This window comes from Gekko japonicus, unplaced genomic scaffold (assembly GCF_001447785.1).
Source record: "Gekko japonicus isolate JY-2015 unplaced genomic scaffold, Gekko_japonicus_V1.1 scaffold33, whole genome shotgun sequence".
NCBI classification, from domain to species: Eukaryota; Metazoa; Chordata; class Lepidosauria; order Squamata; family Gekkonidae; genus Gekko; species Gekko japonicus.
Genome location: NW_015174272.1, coordinates 1,131,939 through 1,147,457, shown reverse-complemented (window position 1 = coordinate 1,147,457; position 15,519 = coordinate 1,131,939). Strand labels below are relative to the sequence as shown.

Genomic DNA, 15,519 nt, shown 5'->3' with positions numbered 1-15,519 from the left:
GGGGGGGACACTGAATGACAGTCCCTGAAGTGTCTGCATTTTTATACAGCAGAGGGGGAAAGCCAGACTCCAGCATGAGGGTCAGCCAGTTAAATTTCTTTTTACAAAAAAGCTCAAAAACCAAGAAAAAAAATCCAGTTTCTACGAAGTATGAAAGTGTCACAGATCTCATTCACACCGAACAATGCGGGCACCCTTTAATACAGGTCAGGTTGAATGGAAGCAAGAAAGAGGCAAGGGGGCGGGTAGAGAAGGGGACTTCGTGTAGGCGACCACTGTTCCTTCACTTCTCTTTCTTCTTCTTGTTGCTCTGAGAAGAGAAGAAACACAGCGCTTCAGCATACTGAAACAGCCTGAAGAGCAGAACCCATCCCTAGTGAGAAAGGGCCTCTGTCAATACCTGCCCCCCTACCTGGAGGGACTCTTTCTTTGACTACCTGCTTTGTCTGAAGGGGGCAAACCTGTTAGGAAGGGGACCCACAACCAGTAATTCTAGATCAGTGATGGCAAACCTTTTAGAGACCGAGTGCCCAAACTGCGACCCAAAACCCACTTATTTATCGCAAAGTGCCAACACGGCAATTTAACCTGAATACTGAGGTTCTTACTTTAGAAAAAACGCATACATTAATTTAAGATGATCCAAACAAAGTAAGGAAAGCAATCCCAAATGCTTTCATTTACTTAAAATTATTTGGCAGAGAATTCGACACTTTAATGATGGTCTGGGCCTGGTTGGGGCGATGGCACGCATGCCCACAGAAAGGGCTCTGAGTGCCACCTCTGGCACCTGTGCCATAGGTTCACCACCACTGTTCTAGCTGGACTGGCACTAGTCAGTCATGGCCTGGGAGTTCCACCCACCCACCTCTGCTTTGGCACAATCTTTCAAAGTTCACAAAGTAGTTAAATCACAGCCCACGTCTAGTTTCTCTGAGGAAGATAGTCTTTGGGCTTACTTGAACGGCTTGTCTAGGATGAAAAGAAGATACCAGCCACTATGTCCTCAATGGCCTGACCCACCCTTCACACCTGTGTTCCTCGTTCTATCCTGCCCTTCCTTGGAGGAGCTCAGAGCGGTGTGCATGGCCCTCCCCTGCCAGTTTATCCACTCAAGGAGTTCGCTGAGTATGATAGACTGAGAAAAAGCAAGTGGACCTAAATCACACTCTCACGGTCTGTTTCCTGAGGATTTGAATCTGGTCATATCCCCACCCCCCCCACCCCCAGCCTGACACTCTTAACGATCATGCCACACTGCCTGTAAAACACAGCCTCAACAGGAAAAAACCTTTAGTGAATCTTCCTTGCTTGGTTGCCTGAAAGCTGCTTCTTATTTTGCACAGCCCTGTTCTAGATTTTCTGGAACTTTGAGACGGAAAAAGTCTCTCCTATATTCATCTATACTGCTTTTCAGAAAAGTAGCTTCTCTTGAACACTTGTCTTCACTAACTGGTGCTTAGGCATCCCACCCACAAGCACCCATTAGTGAATCCAAGTATTTTACAGGGATGTGCCACTCAAGAGAATCTGTTATGTCCTGTGCAGGATGTGGCCAACGGCCAATGTAGGCAAAACAACTTGGCCTTCCGCACCTTGGCTAACGGACCAGGACACAACACTTGGGGATAGCTGCAAATCAGTCCAGCGTTTCATTATAACCCCTTGTTTGTTCCACAGCCAACATTGCAAAATCCACTCCATGTGGCCACAGCTGGCAGGGTTGGGGGGCACTGCAAGGACAGACTCACCTCGTTCATGCCCAAGATGGTCATGAGCTCTCGGAAGATGCTGATGAAATCCAGGAAGAGATCCACACAGTGCCTGGTCGGAGAGAGAGGGGGGGCAGGATGGGCATCAAACAATGCACTGCAGCTTCAAAGCATCACACAAAAGCCAAAAGGAATCATGCCAAATCAGGGCCTCCATCCTCTTGCACTGGAATAGTGGGCTTCAAGCGCTGGGCACACCATACCCCTCCCACACTTCTTCAATTGAGATCTCCTCTGTTTAACTCATTTAAAAGTAAAAGTTTTCCTTGCTCAAAAGCTAGTCAAATCTGACTAGCGCGGTGCTCATCTCCGTTTCCAAGCAAAAGAGCCAGCGCTGTCTGAAGACGTTTCCGTGGTCATGTGGCCAGCATGACTAAATGCTGAGGTGCACGGAACGCTGTTACCTTCCCACCGAAGTGGTACCTATTTATCTACTTGCAATTTCTTGCTTTCAAACTGCTAGGTTGGCAGTTCACTTAGCTGGCAAATATTTTGCCTCTCATTTCAAGCCATTTAAGCCCTTCTTTTTGGGTCATCCGTAACCATTGACAGTAAAGATTCTCTGCCTGCTTCAAACTGAAGTCTGTATAAAAAAGGCTAGCTATGCACCTCTCCACTCCCTTTAAACCTCTTTCTTCTGATCTCACATTCCAGAGCTCTACTCTTCTCTATCCACCTCCTTGCCCCTGCACAAAGCCTTGGACTCAGCTGTCACTATTCCATAGGGCCCTGTACTCACCAAATGTAGTCCCCGTCTCCCCTCTCAGCCTTCTCAATGATGAGCTGAGTGTCAAACAGCACAAAGCCACACATGACCATGAGTCCAATGTAGAGGTTAGCCTGGAGCAAGATGATAAAGGTGCATTAGCCAAGAGTAGTCATATTTAACTGCTATCACCAGCCATCCCCCTGGTAGTCTTTTTGCTTAGTTCTGGTCTCCAGGTTTTGCAGTAGACCTTGCAAGATATTTGCTGACTGCTTTGCCCGGTAATCTGGGCAAGTTTCTACCCCGCGTGGCTACAAATATATGCCTGAAAGCGCACAGCAATTTTGGAGCAGAACATTTTTAATGGTCAGAGGATGGAGCGTCAGTACTGTCTCTCCTTACGATGAGCAGAACTGTGCATAAGAACAGTCTTGCAAAACTTTGCAATTCACACAGGCAAAGGACTCCGCTTCCACAGCATGATTTATGTTTACCCAGTGCAGAACTTTGATTTTTTTTTGGTACAAAGTTCCAGCAGTTCTCCCTTTCTTGCTCTGAAAAATGAAAGCTGAAGGGAAGTCAAAACTCATCTCAGCAGTCATTACACTGGACACTAATCTGGGGCAAGCTTGCAAGCTCCATCCTGAAAGAAGCCATTGCATCGTGCTTCTATTACCGACCCTCAAATCAACAGATTGAAATCAAGGAGTAAGTGCCAGAGTCTTCCCGTGAGCTCAGAGTGGGAGCGTGTAGGCTCCAGTTAGGGTACAGCTACTTACTGTGAAAAGCCAGGTGGAGCCCACAAACATATTGATCAGGGAGAGAAAGAGCATCAGAAAGAGGCCAGAGAACAGAAAACCTAACAAAAGGAAACAGAAGCATGGTGAGTAAGGAACAAGGTGCTGCAAAGCCCTCTTTCTCAATCCAGGAGGGTGCTGGCAGGCATCCCCTTTGAAATCCTTACCTCCCAGGTACAGGTAGGCACGGCGCTTAGCGAAGAGGGCACTCAGGGAGAAGCAACTGAAGATCACAGCTGTGCCCAGGAAAGCAGTTGGGATGATGCTGAGTGGAGAGAAAGGACAAGACGAGAGCTAGTCATTACAGAAGGGGTTCTAGTTCCCCAATGTGGCTCACAGAACTTCTACCACTCTCCATGCAAATAACTGGCCATATACAGGGCTTGGAAGCGGATGCCCAAAGAAGAGGTGTTCTGGTGGGCTTCAGAACTTAGCAGGCAAACTGTGTGCGTGGGGGGCGAGGGGGGGGGAGAGATGTTGGCAAGGCTCAGTGGCTGGAATCTTTTCCCAGACTCCCTACTAAAATAAAAATATCAGAAATAGCTTACTAGAGTTAGAGGAAATTACTAAAATGTAGAAAAATTAAAATTGCCTCTGAATGTCTCTTGCCTTTAAAACCCCATGGGGGGGGGGGTCCCCAAAAGTCAGCTGTGACTTGATGGCACAAAAACAACATTATATTACTGGTGAAAACCTGTAGGTGTGGCCCACAACTCCCTGCAAGCGTGACGGAGTGTGGAAGTGAACGGCCAACTGAGGCATTACTGCCTCTTACCTGGGGTTGATGGCGATGACCATCTTCAGCAGAGGTCCCAGGTTAACTCCTAGAGAAGACAAAGGAATACAATGGCATTGGAGAGACCACTGCATGAAAACACAATACTTACATGTATTTGGAAGAAAACACCTGGCTTACGCACGTGAGTCCATCAGAACACAACAAAATTGATCTTTATATGATTGAAACTCAAGTACAAACCATCACATAAGCACCAGCTCTGAGAGGCTAGATAATCAAGGTCAAGTGTCACCACATGGCCTTAACGATACTAACTCAAGTTGCTAAAAATCCATAGATACTCTCTAGTAATACCAAAGGATTGTGCCCATTCCAGCTGGCCCCCTTCACAACACAGAACGCAGAGCCACGTATCAGCTCCTCGTCCCACCCCAGAGGCTCTGGGGGACCCAAGGGCAAATCCCCACTCTGCCAAGTGATCTTGGGCCAGTCACATGAGTCAACCTATGCCACAGGATTGGTGACATCAAAATGAAGAATGAGGAATCCATTTACCTGAGCCTCCAGGGATAGAAGTATGCTAGATTCCAGGTAGCTGAGGTACTGGTGGACGAAACCATGCAAGCAAGGCCAGTGCTAGCTGAGTGGGTCCTTTGCCTCCTTGTTAAGAATACTGGCAATGACCATCTGGGAATCAGGTGCCAGGGAAACCAAAATCAACCTGCCCATACAGTTCCATTATCCTCAACACACACTACCAGCACCACCCAGCTGCCTAGGAGAATTTCAAGCAAAAGCAGCTTCCACATAGTAGCTAATTTCTAAGTGCCGAGGCACAAGGAATCGACCACATCTGCGGATCTCCTTTACTTGTACAAGTAACTGACTTCACCCCAGCTTCTGCCCTGCTCATGAAACATTTCCATTAGGCTGCTGGTGCTTGATTAAACTGTTTGCCTTGGTATAAAAATACACCCCCTTTCCAACGGGAAGAGGATCATCAGCACATACCAGAGAGGAAGGCAAAGCCTGACAGAATGCCCAGTCGTTTCTGCTCCGTTTTCCGGCTGTGGGGTGTGGCCATCAGCCAGATCATAAGGCCAAGAGCTCCCAGACTAGTCAGCAGGCCAAACTGTAAGGAAGCGCAGAAGGAGATTAGTGCACAGACCGGGTCCTGGGCATGGTCTAGATGTTGCTGACAGGGAAGTGGCTGAATCTAACCTGTGGAATTTAATTAGGCAGACCATTTTAGTCACAGTCCCCAGACAGGGTCCAGGGTCCTAGCCATGGAAGGAGCCCATGCTCAACTCCTTCAGTTATTCCAGGCCCTTTTGCAGAATTTTCAGGTTTCAGCCAAAACAAAAATAAATAATAAGAATAAGCCTTCCCCTTGCAGACATCTAAGGAAATACACAGATGCAGTATCTGATCTTACTGCTCTGTGAGAAGTGAATCAATTTCCAGCACTGTGGTCAATTAGTAAAAAGCACTGTAGAGACTGATATGCATCTGCTTTTACACCCCTTGAAACGCAGTATCAGAAATGCCTTTCACTGTATTATACTGAGAATAGCTCTTGGCTGTTTTTTCATTGGTATAGGATGGCTCCCTATGTCTAACAATTAGGGACTATTTCCCAATTTCTGTTTTGAAAGTTACAGCCAATCACTTACTATGCCCAATGAGAAGAATCCCTAGGGAAACTTTAAGGGACTATATATAACACAGCTCACTTTCTAGCCTGTGGCTAAACTCCACAACTCACAAACACACCAAGGGCCAAAATGGTCTTAAGCCCACAGATATGCACAAAGGGCTCTTACCTGCACCAGCTGAGTTACCAGGTTGATGTAAGCACCAGCTGCTGCTACGAACATGCACAGTGCAAAGGTAGCATAGACCTTCTTCAGGTGCTGCTGGGTTGATGTGGAGCTGCAGGGGTTAAGGAAAAGTCAGTGTCATCACATCTCACACACCTGAGAAACAACAGCTCCTCTGGCTGGCCGCTTGCCAGCTCTCAGACACCCAGCAGCCTACACAGAGGAAACACTTCATCTGTCCCGAAAACACATTTTCAAGTGCCTCTGCCAAGACAATCTCACACTCCAGAGCCTCTAGGACTGGGATGTCATGTTCCTCACAGAGGAGAAGCGGAGAGCCAGAGAGAGAATCTGGAGCAATCTGGAGTACCTGGTCACAGAGATTCTCACAAGTCTGATGCTGATGCTTGGTGGGCAGCTGTGTTTCTTTTGCCCTACTGGCACGGCATCTTTCCAGCCCTAGACTTTGGCTTCCATATGGTCTTTCCTAAATTGCTCTCTGTTTCATGACCGTACCTCACAGAGTGCAGAATCCAGTAATGGGCAGCAGTATTACCTCTAAGCTGAGTTAGTGTGAGCTAGCTCACAGTTTCTTAGCCTCCAGCTCACACATTTTTGTCTTAAGCTCAGGAAGGATGGCTCCAGAGCAAACTAATTTATGCAGCAGCTAGATGGCTCGCTCACAACTTTAATGCCAGTAGCTCACAAAGAAGGATTTTTGCTCACAAGACTCCACAGCTTAGAGAGAGCATTGGTGGGCAAGTAAACAGTGTTTTGAGAGTCTCAGCTTTTATTCATCCTCAGTGAAAGCAAATGTCTAACCCTCTAGGCTAAAGACAAACTTGAAAGTAGTAAGGGGTTACTACTTGTGTGTGTGAACAAGATTTCAAAATGTGCACAGAACTAGTACAAATTCAGAGCTCTTTGCCCCTACCATAACAATAAGGACAAATTATGCAGATAATAGCTGCTTAATCTAGACTGCAGAACCCAGCTTGGGGGTGGGGGGGGAGACAGGGAGCTCTTTATCTGGGGTAAGATTTTGATGCTTTTTTGCCTGCATTATCAGGCACCACTATGTGCTCCCAAAGGCATGAAGAGCCTGGTGTGCTTGTACTCCACATCCTCAAGCCCCATCCATGATGTGTGTTCATTGACAGATCCCCACAGGCTTCCAACCATCCCAGTCCAAGGGGTCCGCTGATCTACCTCCTCCCACCCGTGACAAAACCACACCCAAAGTGGGAGGCAAACCAAATGTACACTCACATGTGGGAGAATTTGAAGATGGCATCAAAGTCAATGTTCCTGTTGAAGACGTCCATTGTGCTGGCCAGCAGATCGCTGCAACCCTCTCGTCAAAATAAGCTGCAGAAAAGGGGAGCAAAAGCCACATCAGGTGGGGAAACAGTGCCACTCTTCCCCAGGACCACCTGAGAGCCCCGTGATGCCTGCTGATATCCACCCTTAGAGGTAGCGCTGAACTCCTCCTTCCTGGTTGTCCAAATGACATCAAGCAACAGACTGTGGCCACCCCAAAAGGACCTGGGCTTCTGTCAATGCCCCACCACTAGAAGCAATCCAGAAACACCTGTGGTTTCAGAGGCTCTAGCCTCCTCTCCCTCAGTGGAGCTGTCAGCCATTTGTTAATTATCCTGATCTCACCACCAGTTAAGCTGGGAGACAGCATAACTACTCTTCAAACAAGTGTGGCGTGGCTTCCTCTGAAGTCAGAACATGTCTTTAAGGCCCCGCTTTGTCAGATGTAGAAAGGAAAGCCAAGAGACCCAACCTATGACAGAAGATCCAGTAAGCGGCAAAGAATAAAGTCCTGGAATAGAGGCTTCAAGCAGCAATCCCCATTCCAAGCCATTATACATCCACCTTTGTCCAATGATAGTACCATCCATCACACAGACTCATTATGGTTCCCCTCACTCTGCCATCAGAGTGTGTTCAATGAATCCAATTTCCATTGTTCAAAGAAATCTCTCTGCCAAAGATTCAGTCCTAATCGAGAAATGGGAAGCTCAGTACAGGCTGACCCATGGGGGGAACCCCCCCACACTGCTAAGGAGGAACGAGACCGCTGCCCTCCACTCTGGACTCACCAACTGAAGTCCTGAGACGCAACCTGCTAGGAGGTCCCCCTCTTGCTCCTGGCCAGGAAGATCTAAAGGCTGCAACTGCTTTGCAGGCGTCCCAGCCCTCTTGGCGTATGTGGTGCAATTATTGCAGGTTGTTGCAAGGCTAACCCCCAGGCCCCTGGGGAGCCCCTGGACTCACAGGGGAACTTTGCTTCACAACACAGCAGCTGGAAAGCACTCACATTAGTGTCCCTAATGACCTCCCCAGGCAGGGCCAGAGCAGAGTCAGGGCCAGGCAGCCCCCCCCCCCAGCCTGACGCTGCAGGCAAATGTGTTGTTCCCAAACGCTCTGACGAGGAGCCCCCCCTCCTTCTATGTGCTGCATCAATAGGGACTGGTATTTTGCCCACCCAAGTCAGCACTACCCAATATGCTCGGATAACCTCGCCACACCCTCCCTCCCGCCCTCAGGAGTTCTCATTATATCTGCTAGTGTTTGCTCTAAAACCCTGGGTGGCAACCAGTTCTGCAACTGGCAGCTTATATCCCTCATCAGGCAAGGAAAGAATGGAGGTCAAACATGCAAGCCAGGCCCGGGTTGGCTGGCAGGGAAAGGTGGCGTCATAATGTAATAGGATCATGCAAATATCACAGACATCTTAGTCTGGCTTCTTGATAGGGTGACAAGACGACACCTCCTCCCCTGGCAAAGACGAGAGGTGCTGAACAAAGACTTGCCACACATTCACAATCCCAACAGAACAGTGACGCATAACTAATACTGGCAGCTCATCCTTCCTCCCAAGGAGCTCAGGGTGGTATACTGGGGTCATCTCCCATTTCAGCCACCCAACTGGTTATGCTGAAGGAAGGGGGAGAAGCTGACTTCCAGTCCAAGGTCCCTCAATTTGCTTCAAGGCTGAGCATGGAGTTGAACTCAAGATGCCGAGACTCCAAGTCAGACAAACTCCCCCTGTATCAGACCGGCTCTTTTTATGGCTATGTGGGAATACAAGCGAACCACGCCTCCACCTCAGACAAGCCAAAAGGATTTATTATTTGTAGCTCTTTCCTACATCTGCTTTCCGTAGTCCATCCCTCCCAAGTGAGGTGAGCAGCACTGAAGCACACAAGTATGTTCTAAATTACACTCAGCACAAAAGTGATCCAAGCCAGTGAATGCAAAGATAACTTTGGGGCCCCTTCCTGTGGGTTTTAAGCCCAGGCTTGGTAAAGGTGGCACTGCTGGCAGCTAGAAGGATATGGAAGAAATGTGGACCGCCAGGAGTGTACCCCCCCCCCCGGCTGTTGCTTCCTGTGTGCTTCTGGAGTCCCTCTCGGCACCCTACCGCATTACAGCAAACTGGAGTCATTCCTACTAACATATGGCAACAGGTGGCAATATTTCTGCTAACAGTGCAGAGTGTATTTTCACACAGGCGGAGAGCTAATTCTCCAGATTTAAATTTAAAAAAAAATAAAGAAACCAACTGGTTTATGAAAACACAGAAACCACCTTTTTACTAACTGCAGTAGAGATTGGTGTTTCCAGTTATAGTGCACAGTTCCCACACCCCTGTAGGACTGGCTGCATAGAAGCTGGGACAGCTATTGCAAAGGCAAACTATTCACCAGTTCAGAAGGATGCATTATCCTCGTAAACATTAAGTTATATTTATAGCCTTCTAGAATTATATACATTTGGGGCTGATGCTAAGCACTACATTCTTTTTTAAGAATATGAGATGTGGACTTTGGAAGTATCACTACTGTAGACCTCCTTTACCGAGCAGCTAGAGAGGTGACTATCAGGTGCAAGAACCGGGCGTTGCCTGCAATTTTCCAATACTGCCTTTCAAAAGCCAAACGAACTTTGATTCTTGTTACTTCTAAAGTATTTTATACTTCAAATCCTCACATTTACAATATTTGGTTATGCTACATCCAAGGATGCGGGATTATCTCAGTAGTTTTTGCTTCATGCTGAGCCTGGAACATCTGAATTTAGAGCCTCTTCCCACTCCTTGAATTGCTAAAGAAGCTGCATTTTAAAGATACAGATTTTCAGAGTTTTCGTCAAGATAATGGAACTTTTAAATTGAGATTGATTAAATACAGACTCTGGTGCAAACAAGCTCTACCCAACCAAGTATTAGATGCAAGTGCAAAATGAAGTTTACCAGTTTTGCTGCAACTTCCCTGGAAGGAGATATGGAACAGTATGAGAAAAACACAATTGTGGACATCTGTTCAGCCAGGACTAAAACTAGCAAAGTAAACCCAGGTTCGGATTGTCATGACAGCAGAATAGTAGACCCCCAGCTGCAAGAGTTCATGCCATTTCCAGAGGCTGGCTGAGCGAAGATCATATGAACAGTGTTTTGGAATGGAGAATCAAATTCTGCCAAATAGAAAAGGCAAGAGCTCCCAGAAAGCAGGGTGATCACACTGCCTCAAGAAGTTATGCATATCCACTATCCTATTAGGATCTGTTCTGCATCTAAGGGCTTTTCAGTCACCACACGTCTGCACACAGGACAGGAAATGTCACATTCCAAGGCCCCAACAGCCCCCTTGAAGTGACAGAAGACACCTCCTCACAGCAGATTACCTTGGGAAATCCATGGAGAAACGTAACATGTAATTCAGGCTACAGGTGAACCTACCAGCTAACATGACTCAGTATTGGGGCACCAAAATAGGTCATGCCGGGTGGAGGAAGCTTGGAGAATATCACATGCTAACCACCCACTCCTTCCAGATGCCAACAGCAGTTCAAGAAAGAGGCTGAACTGGACCAATGAGGGCAAATGAGACATCATTGTCAGGCATTTGAGTTAGTAAATTTCTCAGCTTTCCCCATAATCTGCAAAGTCAAAATGAAATAGGCTAGTCTTTCAGTTTCCTACCCTAGGCTCAATAGATTTGGGAAGGGCAGGTGCCTAGAAGATCAAATATCCATGACAAGAGGGGCCACTATAAGCTTGGAATAAGCTCTCCCCGCAACAGTTACCTTATGGAAAATGTTTGTAAAACAGGCAACCTCCTCGCTATAACTTGAATAGTGGCACAAAGGACATGCTAGCTTTAGAAGTGTATGAAACATACTTCTATACGTTTGGGCCACTGACCTATCACGATCAGTTCTGCTTATTTCAACAGTTTGCAGAAGCCACGAAAACAGCCACTATAGTAAGAAGTTACTGCTATATTCCATAATAAGAAAAAACCAACTACCAGTTGGAATTAAAAGCAATAGAAACATACTTCTATACGTTTGGGCCACTGATGCGCGTGTAACAACCAGTTCTGCTTATTCCAACAGACAGTTTGCAGAAGCCACAAAAACAGCCACTATAGTAAGAAGTAACTGCCATATTCCGTAATAAGAAAAGAACAACCACCAGTTGGAATTAAAAGCAATAACAGTTGTTAGTTTGCTTCCCCCAGATTCATATGTCAGACAGAACACAATAATACCCTCAACTGAACGCAACAGATACACTGTCTGGCCTTTTGTTCTGCCTTTGACTATTAGATTGCCCAGAACCACTACAAACACTGTTTGAAAGCATATACAGAAACCAAACTCTTCCCAAGTTTGCATGAAGTTAGATCCAAGGACTGCTCAAAGCAATGCTGCTGCTTCAAAATCCTGAACCAAGGAGAGCGCGTGTAACAATTAGCCACAGCATAACTTTGGCCCCTATCATGTCAAAACCTTCTCTTTAGGAGAGAGGACAGAACTACAAATAAAGATGTGATCAGAAATCCTAGCCATTAGGTAAATGCACCCTTGAAACAGTGAAGGACACTATTGTTCTACAAGGCAAAGTTCAGGAATCCATATTGAAAACTATACTGAATAAGACTGCACCTTAACAACAAACAGTGCTTATTAAGAGACTGATACTTACTCAAGATCAGTGCAAAGCAGTTACAACACTCCTGTATTTCTGTTTTGTAAGACAACTGGGAAGGCTCTTCAGCTTAAATATTCAGGCAAGAGACCGTGTTTGGATATTCATGAATGTTTCATGCTTAATACATAAAACTATCAAATAGAATGTATCTTGCATCCTGTGGAGTTCGTAGGGAAGACAAACCGGCATTTCTTCAGTAAGCACTTTACATCCCTCTGTCCCTCACAGTCTTATCTCAAACCCAAACCAATTATTCAGCGACCCATGTTCATACAAACATGATGGTGGAATCCTTAGTTGGAGTGATCCCATGAATAGGTTCTGGCACCCAAAAGACTGGTAAGTGGCGTCAGTGATTTCTACATGAGCAAATTCAACACAGAAGTAAGACTGTGGGAGGAAGGGGAAGAAGAAGAAAAACTGACCTGGCAGCAAACTCATAGCTCAAGTTCAATAACCAGCCTGTCTATGAGGAAGTGAAGAACCCATGATCTCTTATTAATAAATAACCAGATTAAAAATACCTACAAAAATTTACCACCAGGCGAAGCTTTCAATAAGCCATCCAGGGGCACAATTTTCATTGCTTCCTAACAGTACTTTGACACAGGAACATACTCATTGGCAAGGGGGGCGGGGCAGAGTGCTTACAGTCCCCTTACAGTCCTCAAGAAGGATAGGCTGATCCACACGGGCAGGTGGAAGCACCACACAGTGCCCCACAACAGAAGCTCAGGTGACCACTATGACATCAGAAAGCCAACCAATCATCTTCGAGGTTCTGAACTGTTCTGGAACACTGTGTAACCACAGGAGATCTCGAAGGCTAGTCAAAGGACAGACTTTGACAAGATTAAAACCATAGGGAGAAAAAAGGCTCAAAGATATCTGTTACATTAATAAGTTACTACTCTACTTCCCCAGACGACAACTTCAGTATTCCAACTTTGATTATACACCAAACGGAACAATTAAGAACTGAGCAATACTAAGCTACAGAACATATCCCATCCTTCTTAGCCGAGACTAAGTAACATACCTATCATCCTTTTAACACCCAGTTGTAAAACTGGCTTTCAACTACCACTTTAATTAATCCCACAGAACAATATTGAGTCCTTTCCCCACAGACACCCCCATGGTTGAGGTTTGACCTTACTCTAATCATGCCAAGCTCAGGGGAAACTTCCAAATTTGAAACAGCTCTCTAACCCACACAACAGCATGTTCAGAGCAGGTGAAGGACCCACACCAGATGTCCACTCTATTCCAAGAAAGGTGATTAATGGCCAAAGCTGGCTTTGGCTAAATCTTCAATTCAATGCATGTGTGCATGAAACTGGCTGTTGTCCAACTTGTTCCACACAGGAACCAACAGGAATTTAGTAATTTAGTAACTACATCAACAATCTTGTTCTAGAACATTTAGAGGTTTGCACAAAAGTCAACATTGTCACTGAATTTGCCAGACCTGTGAAAATGTCAGTGGACCCCTCTGATCTGTAACTAGTTACAGAGACAAGAAGAAGCGATTGGATTTATACTCTGCCCTTCACTACCCAAAGGCGTCTCAGAGCGGCTTACAAACTCCTTTCCCTCCCCCTCCCCACAACAGACACCCTGTGAGGTAGGTGGGGCTGAGAGAACTCTGACAGAAACTGCTCTTTTTCAAGAACAGCTGTGCCAGAACTATGGCTTACCCAAGGTCATCCAGCAGGTGCAAGTGGAGGAGTGGGGAATCAAATCCGGTTCTCCCAGATTAGAGTCCACGCACTTAACCACTACACCAAACTGACAAAATTTAGCCACAAAGCAAAAAGAAAGGGGTGAGGGAGATATATATTCCAAGCTGCAGTGTTCAGTTCCTGAAGAAAGGCACTGGGACTTAAACCTGCCCAGAAGCTATGCCCTCTCTCTTAGAAGCCCTGCTCCTTAATTTTATGGGCACAACCTGCAAGAGGCCCACAGTAACGGTCAGTCGCACTGCACAAGCTCACAGGCCCTTATTTGTTCACACATTCCAGGTGCAACACTAAAAATATTTCAGAGAGACAACCAATCACAACAAAGTCTCTAAGGTGTTACTGGAGTTGAACCTGTTCTACTGCAGATCAACACGGCTACCCTCTGAAGCTTGTAAAAAGCCAGCTACCTCACCCAATTAAATGTTTTTCAGTGAGACTTCAATCCCTCAGACAGGCCAAGGATTTCAGTTTACCAACAGCTGTTCATAGTAAATAGGGTCTCACTGAGCCTGGGGTTTTAACTTGACAACTGGTAAAAATACATGCCAAGCACTCGCATGTTAAGAACAGATGTATGATCTTTTGGAAGGAGACTATGAGGGAGAATTTGTCAAAACATCCTTTAACACACACCCCTTTCTTACACTCTTTGCAAGAGAGCAACAAATGTGTAATCTTTCCAAAGATAAGCCATTGAAACACATGAAGAGGAGAGACCAACTCTAGCATTCACACATCCATGACGTTTCATCACAACTCCAAAGGAGTTGCAGTAAAATTAAACATGGATCCAGCAGCACCTTAAACATTAACATTTATTTCAACATAAACTTTCAGAAGTCAGCTCCTCCGACGCATGCAACAAATTTCCTTAGCCTTTAAAGTGCTATTGGACTCCTGCTTAATAGTTCAGGCCACACTCCACTCCCAGAGCCGCAAAAATGCCACCTTTCCTCCCTTATGTTGCAAGCAAGGCTTCCTCCAGAATATGCAACAGAAAACAACAACGCAACCCCACTCAGGACCTCTTAACACCGACGAATCAACTCGAAAGAGAAACAGAATCCGATTATGCAATGCCTATTTCTAAACTGGCGTCATTCTAGAGCAGCAGGAAGCTTCCGTCACCAAGTCAGCAAACCCACAGGCAGGAACACGGCGTCACGTGGGAAGGCAGGCCCGAGGGTCTTGCAGCAAAGCCCCGGGACCCAGATTTGTAGAAGGTGGCCCAGTACGGCTTCTGCTCACAGCGACAGAGGAAAATTCCCAGCCACCGGGGGGGAAGGGGAGGGAAAAGAGGGAAGGGTCTGGGAATGTCGATGACGTAGCTTCTCACGACGCCCACACTAAAGAGTGACAGACGGAGCCCGACCAGGAGAATCCATTTTGAGAGCTGCCGACGCAGAGAGGGATTCCGAAGGGGGAGGGGCAGGCGGAGGGATACACAGAGACGAGCACAGGGAGGTGCGGCCGCCACCGAAGAGAGGGCGGAGGACGCGATTTCAGCGGACAGGCTGACCCAGGATTGCTAGGAAGACCGAACTGGAAGGGGGCCTTGGAAGCCAACAGCGGGTCCCGCGAGTCTCACCTGCTTCCGCTAAGCTCCCCGTCGCAGCTCCCAACTGACACAGGCGTTCCCGACCAAGCCGTGGGTGTCTATGTCCGCCGACACTCCTCTATCCGCCTCCGCCCCCTCCAGCCCTTATCCCCTCTCTCCCAGTCCTATTGGTTCACTGCACCGCAAGGTCCCGCCTAAGCCTCTTATTGGTTCTCTGTCCTCGCTCGGTTCTTCCATCCCCAGATGGCGAGGAAGGGGGAACCATTTTGTCTTTTCTATTGGTCACCCGGCCGCGCCCTAGTAGATGCCATTGGCTTCGCTCAGAAGAACGGCAAACAAAGGACGGCTGAAGGGAGGAGGTGGACGTTGATT

The 15,519-nt window shown here is 46.8% G+C and overlaps 1 protein-coding gene across 2 annotated transcripts; it reads right to left on the bottom strand.

Annotated features, from left to right (window-relative positions):
* Positions 1 to 94: 94 nt before the first annotated feature.
* On the bottom strand, positions 95 to 15,319 carry TMBIM6 (transmembrane BAX inhibitor motif containing 6). Of its 2 annotated transcripts, none has more exons than XM_015423710.1 (10): positions 15,178 to 15,319; positions 7,104 to 7,202; positions 5,838 to 5,946; positions 5,026 to 5,146; positions 4,051 to 4,099; positions 3,443 to 3,540; positions 3,258 to 3,337; positions 2,512 to 2,612; positions 1,752 to 1,824; positions 95 to 310 (listed from the first exon to the last, which is right to left on the bottom strand). In XM_015423710.1, the coding sequence occupies exons 2-10, from the start codon at positions 7,157 to 7,159 to the stop codon at positions 284 to 286; spliced, it is 714 nt and encodes a 237-aa protein (XP_015279196.1). In that variant the 5' UTR covers positions 7,160 to 7,202; positions 15,178 to 15,319; the 3' UTR covers positions 95 to 283. The 2 variants fall into 2 exon arrangements, with proteins under 2 accessions (XP_015279196.1, XP_015279197.1); XM_015423711.1 differs by lacking the exon at positions 15,178 to 15,319 and adding an exon at positions 14,735 to 14,973.
* Positions 15,320 to 15,519: the final 200 nt, after the last annotated feature.